Source organism: Cetorhinus maximus, chromosome 19 (assembly GCF_964194155.1).
Source record: "Cetorhinus maximus chromosome 19, sCetMax3.hap1.1, whole genome shotgun sequence".
NCBI lineage: Eukaryota > Metazoa > Chordata > Chondrichthyes > Lamniformes > Cetorhinidae > Cetorhinus > Cetorhinus maximus.
Window position 1 is genome coordinate 48,563,085 of NC_135897.1, and position 14,828 is coordinate 48,577,912.

Here is a 14,828-nt window from a genome sequence, read left to right on the forward strand (position 1 = left end):
GTTATCAAGAAGGCCAAGGAACAATCTAGAATAAAAAACTTAACTGGAAGAGGGCTAATTTTTAGCAAGCTGTGGAGGGCTCTGGCCTGTAAGTCAAAGACTGGCTGGTGACAATGTAATGGAGAAATGAGTAGCCCTTTAAGGTTCAGGTAAGTTTAGGTACATTCCAACAAGGGGGAAAAAGGAAGGACAACCAAAGCCAGACCTCCCTGGATGACAAAGGAGTTGGAGAATAGGATGGAGCAGAGAAAGGGGGTGTGTGAAAGATGTCATCTTGATAATACGAGGGAGAATCAGGCTGAATATAAAAAGTACAGAGGAGAGCTGATAAATGAATTAAGAGGTGGAAAGAGGCAGTAAAAGAATAGATTAGCAGCTAGCACAAAAAGGAAGCCAAAGGTTATCTATCGGCATATTAACATTAAAAGTTTGTTCGAGGAATGGTGGGGCTAATTAGGAACCAACTATTGCTGGTTTTAGAAAGCATGTCTGAGGTACTAAATTAATGTTTTGCATCATTGCTTACCAAGCAAGAGGGCTTTGCCAAACCTATGGTAATGGAGAAATTCAGTTGCCCTAAGAAATTAATCAGAATGGTTCAGCAGTTTCATGCCTGCATGCTCGTGTGTGCCCTGGACAATGGCGAGTCTTCTCCATTCCCAGTCACTAATGGAGTTAAACAGGGCTGCATGCTAGCACCAACCCTCTTCCGCATGTCTTTCTCCTCCATGCTGTCCAATGCCTTCCATGGTGATGATCCTGGCATTGATATATATTGCATGGATGAGAAGCTGCTCAATCTGAGACTTCGGCAAAGACCAAGGTCTCCAAGGATATACTTCACAATTTCCTGTTTGCCAATGACTGTGCACTAGCTGCCGGTTCAGAGCTGGACGTGCATTGGAGAACATTGCTTGCGATAACTTTGGCCTTACAATCAGTACGAAGAATACACCAACCTACTCCAGGAAAGCCCTATCACGAGCTGAAAGTTTCAATCCATTACTAGAACCTGTCAGTATTGTATAAGCTACAACACTGGCATGCACTGGAAAATTGCCCGTGTATGTCCTGTACACAAAAAGCAGGACAAATTCAACCCGGCCAATCACCGCCCCATCAGTCTACTCTCGATCATCAGTAAAGTAATGGAATGGGTCATCAACAGTGCTATCAAGTGGCACTTGCTTAGCAATAACCTGCTCACCGACGCCCAGTTTGGGTTCCGCCAGGGTCACTCAGCTCCTGACCTCATTACAGCCTTGGTTCAAACATGGACAAAAGAGCTGAACTCCCGAGTTGAGGTGAGAGTGATTGCCCTTGACATCAAGGCAACACTTGACCAAGTGTGGCATCAAGGAGCCCTAGCAAAACTGGACTCAATGGGAATCGGGTTATTGGAGGTCAGCCATGTCAGCTCCAGGACATCACTGCAGGAGTTCCTCAGGGTAGTGTCCTCAGCCCGACCATCTTCAGCCGTTTGATCAATGACCTTCCTTTCATCATAAGGTCATAAGTGGGGATGTCCGCTGCTGATTGTGCAATGTTTAGCACCATTCCTGACTCCTCAGATACTGAAGCGGTCCATGTCCAAATGCAGCAAGACCTGGACAATATCCAGGCTTGAGCTGACAAGTGGCAAGTAACATTCGTACCATACAAGGGTCAGGCAATGACTGTCTCCAACAAGAGAGAATCCAGCCATCGCCCCTTGATGTTCAATGGCATTACCATTACTGAATCCCCCACTATCAACATCCCGGGGCTTACCGTTGATCAGAAACTGAACTGGACCAGCCATATAAATACTGTGGCTACAAGAGCAGATCAGAGGCTAGGAATTGTGTGACGAATAACTCACCTCCTGACTCCTCAAAGCTTGTCCACCATCTACAAGGCACAAGTCAGGAGCATGGATGAGTGCAGCTCCCACAACACTCAAGAAGCTTGACACCATCCTGGACAAAGCAGCCCGCTTGATTGGCACCAGATCCGCAAACATTCGCTCCCTCCATCACCGACGCATAATAGCAGCAGTGTGTACCATCTACAAGATGTACTGCAGGAATTCATCAAGGCTCCTTCAATAACACCTTCCACACCCACGAGCACTACCATCTAGAAGGACAAGGGCAGAAGATAGATGGGAACACCACCATCTGGAAGTTCCTCTCCAAGTCACTCACCATCCTGACTTGGAAATATATTGTCGTTCCTTCACTGTCACTGGGTCAAAATCCTGGAACTCCCTTCTTAACAGCACTGGGTGTACCTATACCACACGGACTGCAATGGTTCAAGAAGGCAACTCACCACCACCTTCTTAAGGGCAACTAGGGATGGGCAATAAATGCTGGCCCAGCCAACGAAGCCCACATCCCGTGAATGAATTAAAAAAAAAAAGTTCACTTATCTTGACAGCACACTCTGTGGAGCTGTTAATGTTGATGATGAGACACATGCAAAAATTGCCAAAACAAGTTAGCTTTCAGCAGACTTCAATCATCAGTCTGGGAACGAAGAGGAGTAAATCTGCTTATCAAACTGAAAATCCATAGAGCGATTGTCCTGCCCACACTGCTCTACACAGGTGAGACTTGGGCAGTGTACCAGCGACATGCCGAGAAGTTAAACCTCTTAAACTGGAGCTGCTTTCGCAAGCTTCTGAAGATCAGATGGTAAGGCAAAATACCAGACACCAAGGTGCACAATTGATTTGGGCTGGTCATGTAGCCAGAATGCCTGACGCTCCACTTACCAAAGCAAATCTTCTATGGAGAACTTGAGTCTGGGGTGTGCTCTCACGGTGGTCAAAGCCAGTGTTAGAAGGAAACTCTAAAGGTTTCACTTAGTTTTGATATTGAGTCTTGGGCGAAGCTCACCCAAAGTCAATGTACCTGGCACAAACCAATAAAAAACAGTGCGACCTCCTTCAAAATCAAGCAGAAAAAAGAGAGAGAAAACATGAGAGGAAATCCTGAACCAGCAACGTGTCCAAAACTCAGTCATCTGTGGTATTTTGTCCTTATTTGCAGCAGGACCTTCACGCCCCAGATCAGCCTTAGTAATCATCTACATACACACCAGAACCCTACATAACACCCCAGATGATGAACATGGTCATCTTCACCTCGAAGGATGAACAACAAGGTAAATGAAGAAATTGCCGGAATACTCAGTGACATAGAGGAGGTACTAGAAAGGTTGGCAGTACTTAGTGGTTAAGAAATCTAGTCTAGATTCATCCTAGGTTGTAGTGGGAAGTAAGGGTAGAAATTGTTGAGGTGCTGGCCAAAATCTTCCAATGCTTTGATATATGGTAATGCCAAAGGTCTGGAGAATTGCAAATGTTTACACCCTTGCTTGAAAAGGGGGAGAAGAAATAACCTGGCAGTTACAGGCAAAGGGTGTTTGATAAAGTACCACATGTTAGCTTGTTAGCAAAATTGAAGCTCATGGTATAAAAAGGGGAGAAAGCAACATGGATACAACATTGGCTACAACTCTGTTTTCAATCTTAAAAGGTGTTTGTTTTCTGGATTGAAGGGAGGGCAACATTGGAGTTCCCCAATGTTCAGTTCCATGATCAGTGTTGTTTTTGATATGCATTAGTGATGGACTTGGGAGCAAAGGGCACAGTTTCCAAGTTTGCAGATGAGACAAAACTTGAAAGTGTAATAAGCAGTGAGGAAAATAGTAAGTAGACTTCAGGAGGTCATAGACTGGTGGAACAGGCAGACACATGGCAGATGAAATTGAACACAGAAAAATATGCGATGATACATTTTGATAGGATGAATGAGAGACAATAAGCTAAATGGTACAACTTTAAAGGGGGTTATGGAGAACTTTGGGTGTTTAATCACAAATCTTTGAAGGGGGCACAACAGGTTAACCAAGGCGTATATGGTGCATTGGACTTTGAGTTTTATAAATAGAAACGTTAAGTACAAAAGCCAAGAAATTATGCTAAACCCATATAATGTACTAGTTCGGCCCCAGCTGGAGAATTATGTCCAACTCTGGGCTTTAGGAAGATTGTGAAGCTTTAGAGAGGGTACAAAAGAGATTTATTACAATGTTTCTGGGGATGAGGTATTGAGGTATCCATGAGTTACATGGATAGACTGGAGAAGCTGAGTTGTTCTCCTTAGAGCAAAGGTTCAGAGGAGATTTATTTGATGTTTTTAAAATCATGAAGGATTTAAATAGAAGAGTAAATAAAGAGAGTTTCCAATGGCTGATGGGTCATTACCCAGATGGCACAGATTTAAGCTGATTGACAAGAGAACCAGAGATGACATGAATTTTTTTTTATATATGCTATTAAAATTTGGATTGCACTGTCTGATAGGATAGTGGATACAGATTCAATAGTGGCCTTCAAAAGGAAACTGGATAAATACTTGGAGGAAAATTGCAAAGATATAGGGAAAGAGTAGGTGTGTGGGACTAACTGGATTGCTCTTCCAAAGAGCTAGCATAGACTTGATGGGCCAATGGCCTCCTTCTGTGCTGTTCAGTTCTGATACTATGACACTGTGTACAAGATTGAATATCAGTTCTTAGTCACCATTCAGAAACCATTCTTAAATACAAGGGCTTGTTTTCCATAGTACATGAATTGGTATCGAGCTCTTCTGAAAGCTTTGTGTATTTTCTGTGGTACCTTTGTAGCAGTAGGCTAGGTTTTCTTTATCTAGTGCACACTGAATATGACAGAGGAAGGAGTTAGGTCCTGACTACCCAGTTTTAAAGTGAAAACAATGTAGTTATACAGTTTTCTATGTCATCTTGTTAGCATTTTCTGCAGAGAAATTATAGCTTTTTCACATATCTTTTTATCTTAATTTCCTATATTTAGGTTTTCTCTCTTTTTGGGGAATAATTTTCTTGGTGACAACAACCTTGGTTATGGTATTTAAAAAGGAGAACTTGGGACAAATGTCGTTACGTGATGTTCCTCAGCAAGGAATCAAGGAAACCTACAAGTCGCTCATCTGTATAGTAAAGATGCCTGCTGTCTTAAATTTCTGCATCATGTTGCTAACAGCAAAAGTAAGCTGATTTAACTTAAATGTTTAGAATGATCTTAGAAACCAAACTGTAAATATTCATTGATATATTTGAGTGGTAACTTGCTATTTGATAAATCAATTTTCAGCTTACTAATCACAAAATACTAATTTTTAACAAATGTGTACAAATTGATATTAATTTTTTTAAAAGTATACAAAATCATCTGCCAGTTATATTAGTGTACAGAAATCAGCCTCTTAATAAATGAAAAATTTGAAAGCTTTAAAACATGCCATTAGTGCCCTTGCTCTCAAACGAACTAGCTTAACTCTTTCGAGTTATCAACAGTCACAGATTGCAACTCATTTGAGTACAATCACAGTTCTTGGTTTCCGGGAGTGGGATATGAACCCACAACCCTCTGATTCAAAGGCGAGGGTGCTATGAACTGAGCCACAGCTGACACCTCACGAACTAGCTTAATATGAATGTCTCCATGAAGCCTGCAAATGGGTGTAATTAGCAGAAACTCATAATATGGATTAATTCAACCAGGGAGTTTTGTAGGCAGTCAGGCTTCTAACTCATGTATTTTAAACTTGTGTAAAGGATCGCAGAAACTCGAGTTACAATGAATGTGATTTGCATTTAAAATTCTGCAAAGTTTTGCTGATTGAATGAATTGTGCCACAAAAGAACAGTGCAACTGAGCAGAAGCTCCAGGCCAGTGTTTATAGTGAGTAACAAAGTTTAATACCATGTTAGAATTATTGTTTCAGATAGTGTCGTCTTTGGTAAACATGGGGTGCACGTCTAGACCACACCATTAACATTTTGTGTCTGTGCATATAGAACAAAGATCCCTCACTGAGAGAGTAATTTAAAATATTACTGCAGGGAATTTTTGAGGGTTCTCCTGATCGTCCTTTGTAACTTCAGCAGACATCCTGTTTACTTGATATATCTGGACTAAAGCTACGATGGCTGATCATGAAAACCTCTGGATGAAATTCTTGGCGTACTATTTTAGTGCAGCTACAAATAGCCACAGATAGCAAAAGGAAAGTGAAGCTCACCAGTAAATCCCTTAATTACTCCTGACCAACACCAAAATCTATTTTGTGCAATTGTGCAAGTTCCTTTTATTTCTGCCTACAACACTGCTCAAATTTAGTCTACCTGGGTTACACAGACATCTTGGTTTCTAGGTAAATATCCCAGCTGATGGGTCAATTGTAACTCAAAGACCTAATTTTCATAAAGCTGTCATAATGGTTAACGTGGGAGCTGTGCCTTAGTAGGCTGTTTACTTAGAAACAAAAGTATATGTAACATTTTATGTATAATTTGTAACATTTTCATTTATGTAATAGTTGCCAACTTTCATTCAATTATTTCATAATTCATAATTTTTACATTTTATTTGTAGATATTTTATGTGGCATACTGCCCCAATCAAGTGCATATTTCAGGCTGTACAGTAAGAGAACAAACAACTGAACATGTACATGAACAGTCAACAAAACTGACTTGAGCTTTATGTAAATATTTAATCCCTGAAAGAGGCAAAATAATATCAGCTTTGAAGCTGAGTAATTCTTTTGAACTTCATAATTTTTTCCAGATTGCTATTGGGAAATTTTTAATATAATCTATATATGTGGCTGGCCCAGTTAAGCTCGTTGTCATTGGTGACCGCGGTGATGTTAACCGTGCTGGGACTAATGTTCTGACGAGTCGCATAACTCAGGTGGTAGAGAGGGCTTTAAACTAAATAGTGGCAGAAGGGGATCATGTGAGAGGAGGTGTGGTAAATCAAAGGGAAACAATGAGGAAATAGAGCAGGATAGCAATTTGGGTAATGATAACCAGAAAGTGGCAGGAAGGGTCAGAGAGTACAAACTTAAGAGTGCACCAGCAAATAAGGCCAAAAATTGTAAAAAGTCTGGTTAAAGGCTTTGTATCTCACTGCGCGTAGCATTTGTAACAAAATGGGTGATTTTTTAAAAATTCTTTCCTTCAATGTGCCAGGGCCAACATTTATTGCCCATCCGCAAATGAGAAGGTGGTGGTGAGCTGCTTTCTTGAACTGCTGCAGTCTATGTGAGCACAGATATAAATAACTATGTATGACCTGATAGCCATTACAGAGACACGGTTGCAAGGTGACCAAGGCTGATACCTGAATATTGAAAGGTATTTGACATTTTGAAAAGATAAAGCTAGGAAAAGGTGGTGGGGCAGCTCTGTTGGTTAAGGATGTCATTTGTACAATAGTGAGAGATGATAGCTTGAAATAGCAAGATGTAGAATCAGTTTGGGTAGAGATAAGAAATGGGAAAGGTAAGATGGAACTTGTGGGAGTGGTTTATAGATCCCCTAACAGTAGTTACACTGTAGGACAGAGTATACAGGAAGAGATAAATGGGGCATGTAAGAAAGGTACTGCGATTATTGTGGGTGACTTTAACCTACATGTAGATTTGGTGAATTAAATTGGTAAAGGTAGCCAGTAAAACGAGTTTGAGAGTATTTGAGACAATTTCTTAGAGCAGTATGTTCAAGAGCCAACCAGACAGTAGGCTATTCTAGACCTCGTAATGTGCAGTGAGACAGGATTAATCATTAAGCTTATGGTAAAGGCACCTCCAGGTGACAGCGATCACAGCATGATAGAATTTCATGTTCCGTTTGAAAGGGAGAAGAATGGGTCTAAGACTAGTGTTTTAAACCTAAATAAAGGTAACTATAAGGGTATGAGGGCAGAGTTAGCGGATGTAAACTGGGAAACTAGGTTAAAAGGTAGGACAGTAGAGATGTAGTGGCATATTTTTAAGGAAATATTTACTAACACTCAGCAAAGATCTATCCCAGTGAGAGAAAAATGCTCTTTGAAAAGAATGCATAATCCGTTGCTAAAGACGGAAGTTAAGGATTATATCAAATTGAAAGAAACTCTATAAATCTGTAAAGATTAGTGGTAGGTCAGAACATTGGTCAGATATTAAGAACCAGCAAAGAATGACTTAAAAAAGGGGAGAAAGTAGAGTATGAGAGAAAGCTAGCCTGTAATATAAAAAACAGATAGCAAGAGTTTCTACAAATATTTACGTAGGAAAAGAGTACCTAAAGCTGGTATAAACGCAAAACACTGCAGATGCTTGAAATCTGAAATAAAAACAAAGTGCTGGAAAAACTCAGAAGGTCAGGTTCCAAAGAAGAGCTATATTTTGGCTCGAAATGTTAACTCTGTTTCTCTTTCCACAGATGGTGCTGAGTTTTTCCAGCACTTTCTGTTTTTATAACTAAACTTGTGTTGGTCCTCTAGAGGGTGAGTCTGGGGAATTGTTCATGGAAAGCAAGGAAATGGTGGAGGCATTGGACAGGTATGCTATGTCTGTCTTCACTGTAGAAGACTTGGAAAACTTCCCAAAGTTACTTGAAAATCAAGAGGTTAAAGGGAGGGAGGAACTTAAAATAATCACCATCAGCAGAGAGAAGTTGTTGGGAAACAATTTGACCTAAAGGCTGACAAGACCCCAGGCCTACTTCCTGGGGTCTTAAAGTGCCTACAGAGACAGTAAATGCACTGGTTATAATCTTTCAAAATTCCTTAGATTCTGGAAGGGTCCTGGTGGATTGGAAAATTTAAAATATAACACCTTTTATTCAAGAAAGGAAGGAGATAGAAGGCAGGAAACTACAGGCCAATTAGCCTAACATTTGTCATAGGAAAATTTCTAGAAGGTATTATTAAGGTTAAAGCTGGATACTTAGAAAATCATAATGGAATCAGGCAAAGTCAACATGGTTTTGTGAAAGGGAAATTGTGTTTAACTAATCTATCAAAGTTTTTTTGAAGTAATAAGCAAGGTGGATAAAGGGGAACCTGTAGATGTGGTACACTTAGGTTTCCAAAAGGCATTTGACAAGGTGCCACATCAAAACACACAAGATAAGAGCATATGGTTTTGGGGGTAATATATTAGCATGGATAAAGGATTGGTTAGCTAACAGGAAGTAAAGAGTAGAGATAAATGGGTCATTTTCAGTTTGGCAAGATGTAACTAGTGGAGTGCCACAAGGATCAGTTCTAGGGCCTCAACTACTTACAATCCCTTTATCTAAGTCATTGATATAGATTGTATGTATGGTAGCTAAATTTGCCACTGCCACCAATTTAGGCAGGAAAGTAAGTTGTCAAGAGGAAATAAACAGTCTGCAAAGGGATATTGACAGGTTAAGTGAGTGGACAAAAACTTGCCAGATGGAATATAAAGTGGGAAAGTGTGAAGTTGTCCACTTTGAAAGGAAGCATAGAAAGCAGTACAACTATTTAAAAGGAGAGACACTGCAAAACTCGGTGGTACATAGGGATCTGGAGTCCTGGTACATGAATCACCAAACATTAGTATGCAGGTGCAGCAAGTGATTGGGAAGGCAAATAAAATGTTGATGTTTACTTCAAGGGTGTTTATTGGAATATATAAGTAGGGAAGTTTTACTACAGCTGTACAGGCCTTGGTGAGACCGCATTTGGAGTACTGTGTGCAGTTTTGGCCTCCTTGTTTGAAAAAGGATATAATTGCATTAGATGTCGTTCATAGAAGGTTCACTCAACTCATTCCTGGGATGAAGGGCTTATCTTATGAAGAAAGGTTGAACAGGTCAGGCCTATACCCATTGGAGTTTAGAAGAACAAGAGGTAATCTTATTGAAACATATCCTGAGGGGATTTGATAGGGTAGATACCGGGAGGAGACTAGAACTAAGGGGCACAATTGAGGTCTCCCTTTTAAGACGGAGATGAGGGACTTTTTTTTCTCTGAGGGTTGTTAGTACGTGGAATTCTCTTGCTCAGAAAGTGGTGGAGACTGGGTCATTGAATTTATTCAAGACTCAATTAGGTAGATTTTTGATACACAAGGGAGCCAAGGGCTATGGGGAGCAGACAAGAAAGTGGAACCACAAACATCAGCCATGATCTTATTGAATGGTGGAAGTGGCTTGAAGGGCTGAATGGCCTACTCCTGCTCCTAAGTATTATGTTCCTGTTTTAATGGTGAAGGATTCAGCAGTGGTTATGCCTTTGAATGTCATGGGGAAATGGTTAGGTTGTCTCTTTTGGACAGCCTGAGGAAGAAAGGAAGAGGAAGATATATTGATGGAGTTAGTTGAAGAATGGTTGGAGAAGGTTCATATGGAGCATAAATACTAAATAGCCTATTTCTATGCTATAAATTCTATTTATTATTATTCATACTGCAACTTTGAAAAATTCTGAATTAATTAACCGCAGTGAACCATTTTCCGCATTGCTGATATCAGAAGCTCAATAGTTATTTGAGTGGCAAATATAGATAGAGAAGTTTTGAAATCAAGTTTGTTATCCACATGTACACTTGCATGTAGGAAGTGCATTCTGGATCAGCTTCATTGTAGACTATGGGCCCATGATTTCAAAATGGTCTGAAGCTGTTCTAGAGCAACGTGACTCATGGATTCATGTATCACATCACCAGAAGCCCACAAGGAGCGTGGGCCTTATTTGACGATGGCAATAATAGGACCATAGGAACAGCAGTAGGCCATTTAGCACTTCAGATCTGTTCTGCCATTCACTGAGATCATGACTGATCTGCAACTTAACTCCATATGCCTAAATTTGCTGCATATCCTTCAGTATCTTTAGTTAGCAAAAATCAATCAAACTCAGATTTAAAATTAACAATGGATCTAGCATAAGTTTGTGGAAAACAGCAGTCTTTGTGTGTAAAAGTGTTTCCTAATTTTGCTCCCGAAAGGCTTGGCTCTAATTTTTAGACTATGCCCCTAGAGCTAGACTCTCCAAACAGCAGAAAAGGTTTCTCTCCATCCATTCCTCCTAGTATGTTGAAAACTTTGACAAAGTCACCCCTTAATATTCTGAATTCTATGGAATACAACCCCTACTTTGTGTAATCTCTCATCATACCTTGACTCCAATAATTAAAGTATCATTTAGGTAAATCTACGTTACACTCCTTCCAAGGTCAGTAAATCCTTTCCAGGGTGTGGTGCCCAGAAGTACACTCAGTATCCAGGTGAGTTTAATCAGGGCTTTGTACAGCGGAAACATGACTTTTACCCCCATTGTATTTCTAGTCCTTCAGGTATAAAGGCCAGCATTCGATTAGCCTTATTGATTATTTTCTGTACCTGTTCATAACCTTTTAACGATCTATATACCTGAACCCCAAGGCCCTTTGGATCACCGCTGTTTCTAGCTTTTCACCATTTAGAAAATAACCTATTTTATCCTTTTTAGGTCCAAAGTGGATGACGTTGCATTTGCCTACATTGAAATCCATTTATCAGAGTTTTGCCCCTTCACTTAATCTATCAATATCTCTTCCATCTAAACTATTACAATGCTGCCTATCTTTGTGTCATCCTCAAATTTGGGTTCTATTCCATCATCTAAGTTGTGAATAAAGACGGTGAACAGTTGAGGCACCAACGCAGATCCTTGCAGATCACAGTCTGCCAATTAGAGTACCTGCCCAATATCCCTACTTTGTCTCTTTCCACTTAGCCAATTTCCTAACCAGGTCTATAATTTTCCCTCAGTTTCAAGAGCTTCAATTTTAGCTAATAGTCTCTTAAGAGGGACTTTATCAAATGCCTTCTGGAAGTCCATTTAAATAACATCCATAAACATTCTGCTTTGAAGAAGTCATTTGGACTTGAAACATTAACTCTGCTTCTCTCTCCACAGGTGCTGCCAGATCTGCTGAGTTTTTCCAGCGTTTTCTGATTTTATTTCAGATTTCCAGTATCCACAATATTTTGCTTTTATTCATAAACATTCCCCTGCCCAATACTTTAGTCAGCTCAAAAATTTGATCAGGTTTGTCAGGCATAACCCACCCACAAATCCATGCTGGCTCTCTAATCAGCTGAAAAATTTCAAGGTGATTGAACACCCTCTCCTCAATTATAAGTGCTAACAATTTCCTGACAACAGATGTTAGGCCAATTGGTCTTTAATTTCCTTGTTTCCTTCTGTCACCTTTCTTAAACTGCAGAGTGACTTGAGCAATTTTCCAATCGAAAGGAATGATTCCTGAATTGAGTGTGCTTTGGGATTGGGAGATTGTATTTGGGCAATCTGAAATGTTCTCACCTACTTCCTTTGAAACCCTGGGATAGAAACCATCTGATCCTGGGGATTTGCCAATCTGTATGCCATTATTTTCTTCATTACTGTTGTTCACTTGCGTTAATTTTGGTGAGTCTCCTTCCCTGATGCATATTTCATTTCCTTGGGATGTTTAGCATACTGACCTTTGGCGCAAAATAATCGTTCAACGTGTTCACTTATTCCTTATTTTCACTGTCAACATCACAGTTATCAGTTCTCAAGCAGCCCACAATGCTCCTGATCACCCTTCTTCTAATGTAATTATTAAAAAAATGTTAATATTGATATCCCTTGTAGATTTCTTTTCATATTCCATTTCTGTAACTCTTACAATCTGTTTCGTCACCCTTTGCTGTTCTTTGTATTCTTCCCAGCTGCCAGGATCTGTGCTATTTTTTGCATTTTATATTAAAAAGAAGCTTCAAAGTCTATACTCGAAGATGAGTTCATTCAAAAGAGTGAAAAGAGCAAATAAAACTCGACTTAAAAACACCTCTCCTAGACTTTTATTCACCTATTTCCTTTCAGTACCTTAGCCATATATATTTTTGTAATGTGTATACAAAAATTATGTCAATTAGTTGTTTGGTAGTACAGAACTTGAGTATTGCTGAAAAAAGAGACTTTTTTTGGTCGTCGCTTTTCGTCTGCACTCATCAAGACAATTCACAAGAATACCAAATGAAAGGAAACAACAATTTATACTGATTGGTTGCCGAGTGGACTCTGATAGGTAGAGGCATTGGATGGAGAATGCACCAGTTGATGATGACTGACAGTAAATTGCCAAGTGTTGTTTGAAATTTAAACCAGGCAGCTTGACTGATTCGTCAATGCATTGCCCTGAGAAATGAACCAGCAAATGGTTCATTTTGGAATGGAATTTTGTTTAGCTGAAATAGGCACAGTGTGTACATGTTCTTTCTGCCTGTAAGGAACAGGGCCCTGTATATTAATATATGTAGCTTCCAGCACATGCAAATGTGCTACATGGCGAGCCTGACTGACTATCTTAAATTGGTTGTCAGTGTAATTCTTAGCACATTGAGGATCATTTAGCAAATGTCCAATCGCGGAATCTATTGTTGGACACAGTATTTTGAATTTTGCAAGCACGGGCTGGTTGAGTACGGTCTGTACCTTGTCCGTTGTGAACAGCAGAAGGGACGTACTGTTTGATCCAATCCGCCAGTCTTTGGGACATATGGCCTACATAACTGGCATCACACTGACACTGAAATTCATATACCACATTACTTATTTGTGTGATGAACAGAATGTCTTTTTGTGGCGAATACCACTCGTATTACTGCATAGTAGCAGCGTGAAGCAGGTAGCTTCACTTGTTGCTCAAATTTTTGAGTGAGATTATCCTGGAAGGGAAAGTTAAGGTACACTGGCATTTTTCAGGGCCAAATGTGATGTCCCCGTTTGTGAGTTTACCCAATGCACAGCGCAAAGTGATCTGATCAGGGTAGCCATTATCCCACAGGATGCCTTTGATGTACCCTATTTCGGCATCAAGCTTGCATGGTGAGCAAATGGTTCAGGCCCTGTTTATGAGGTTGACAATAAGACCAACCTTATAGCGCGTGGAACTGTAAGAATCCCAATGCGTATATTGACCAATGAAGGTAGGCCTGCAGTAGACCGTGGTAGAGAATCCCCTGGCAGATTTCTCAACTAATACATCAAGGAAAGGCAGTTCATTTGACTGCTGCATTTCAAAGGTGAATTTGAGCGCAGGGCGGTGCCCATTAAAACACGTATGAAAATGATTACATGTAGTTGCAAATTTAAATATAGCAAATCTATCATCCACATATATGCAAGGGGTAGGAGGTTATTTGTCACTCCATGAAATATACACTTTGGAACCCAACAAAGATGGTTGTGAGAGCTGGGCCTAGAGGGGATCCGATGGCAACACCACCTATTTGGGCATATATGGTGTCGTTAAAACTGAACTCAACTGTATGAGTTGTTGAGTTCATAAGTTCAATGTGTACTGATTTGCGCAAAGGTGGTGGATATAGATCGCTATGATATAGTGCTGCAGCGCAAATATCAATGGCTTCCTTACATGGAACATTAGTGGAAAGGTGAGCAATGCCAAATGAGCATATGGACACAGCATTGTTATCAATATGCAAGTTCTGTATGGTCTTCGCAAATGTGAAGGAATCCTTCACCATGTATGTGGAAAACTTGCTCAAAACTGGTTGTAACAATTCATCCAACCATTTGGCCAATTCATGTGTGCAGAACCGGTCATGGATAAGATAGGGTGTAAGGGAACATAACTTGTGTGTCTTGGGCAGCCCATACATGTACAGACACAACAAGCCGTGTGGATGGACCCTGTCAGACGAACCCTGAAAAGTGTCCAGTCTACCTCTGATTACCCTAGAAAGGCAAGGTATCTCAAAAAGTTTAGCACAGGTGAAGCTAGCTGGTTCACGCTGCTACTATACAGTAGCAGCACAAGTGTTATTCGTCTCTAACAGGATGCTGCCATCAAGCCAAAAAGACGTTCTGTCTATCACACAAATGGGTAATCTGGTATATGAATTTCAGTCCTGGTGCGATGCTAGGTATATAGGCACATGTCCCAAACACTGGTGGA

General features: G+C 40.3%; 1 protein-coding gene across 2 annotated transcripts in view; it reads left to right on the forward strand.

Moving 5' to 3' along the window:
* The window catches only part of slc33a1 (solute carrier family 33 member 1), a 40,347-nt gene that overhangs the window by 15,537 nt on the left and 9,982 nt on the right, over positions 1-14,828 (forward strand). For both annotated transcript variants that reach the window (XM_078563811.1, XM_078563812.1), the window contains exon 3: positions 4,865-5,058. In XM_078563811.1, the coding sequence (XP_078419937.1) occupies positions 4,865-5,058 (194 nt within the window). The remainder of the gene's footprint in view (positions 1-4,864; positions 5,059-14,828) is intronic.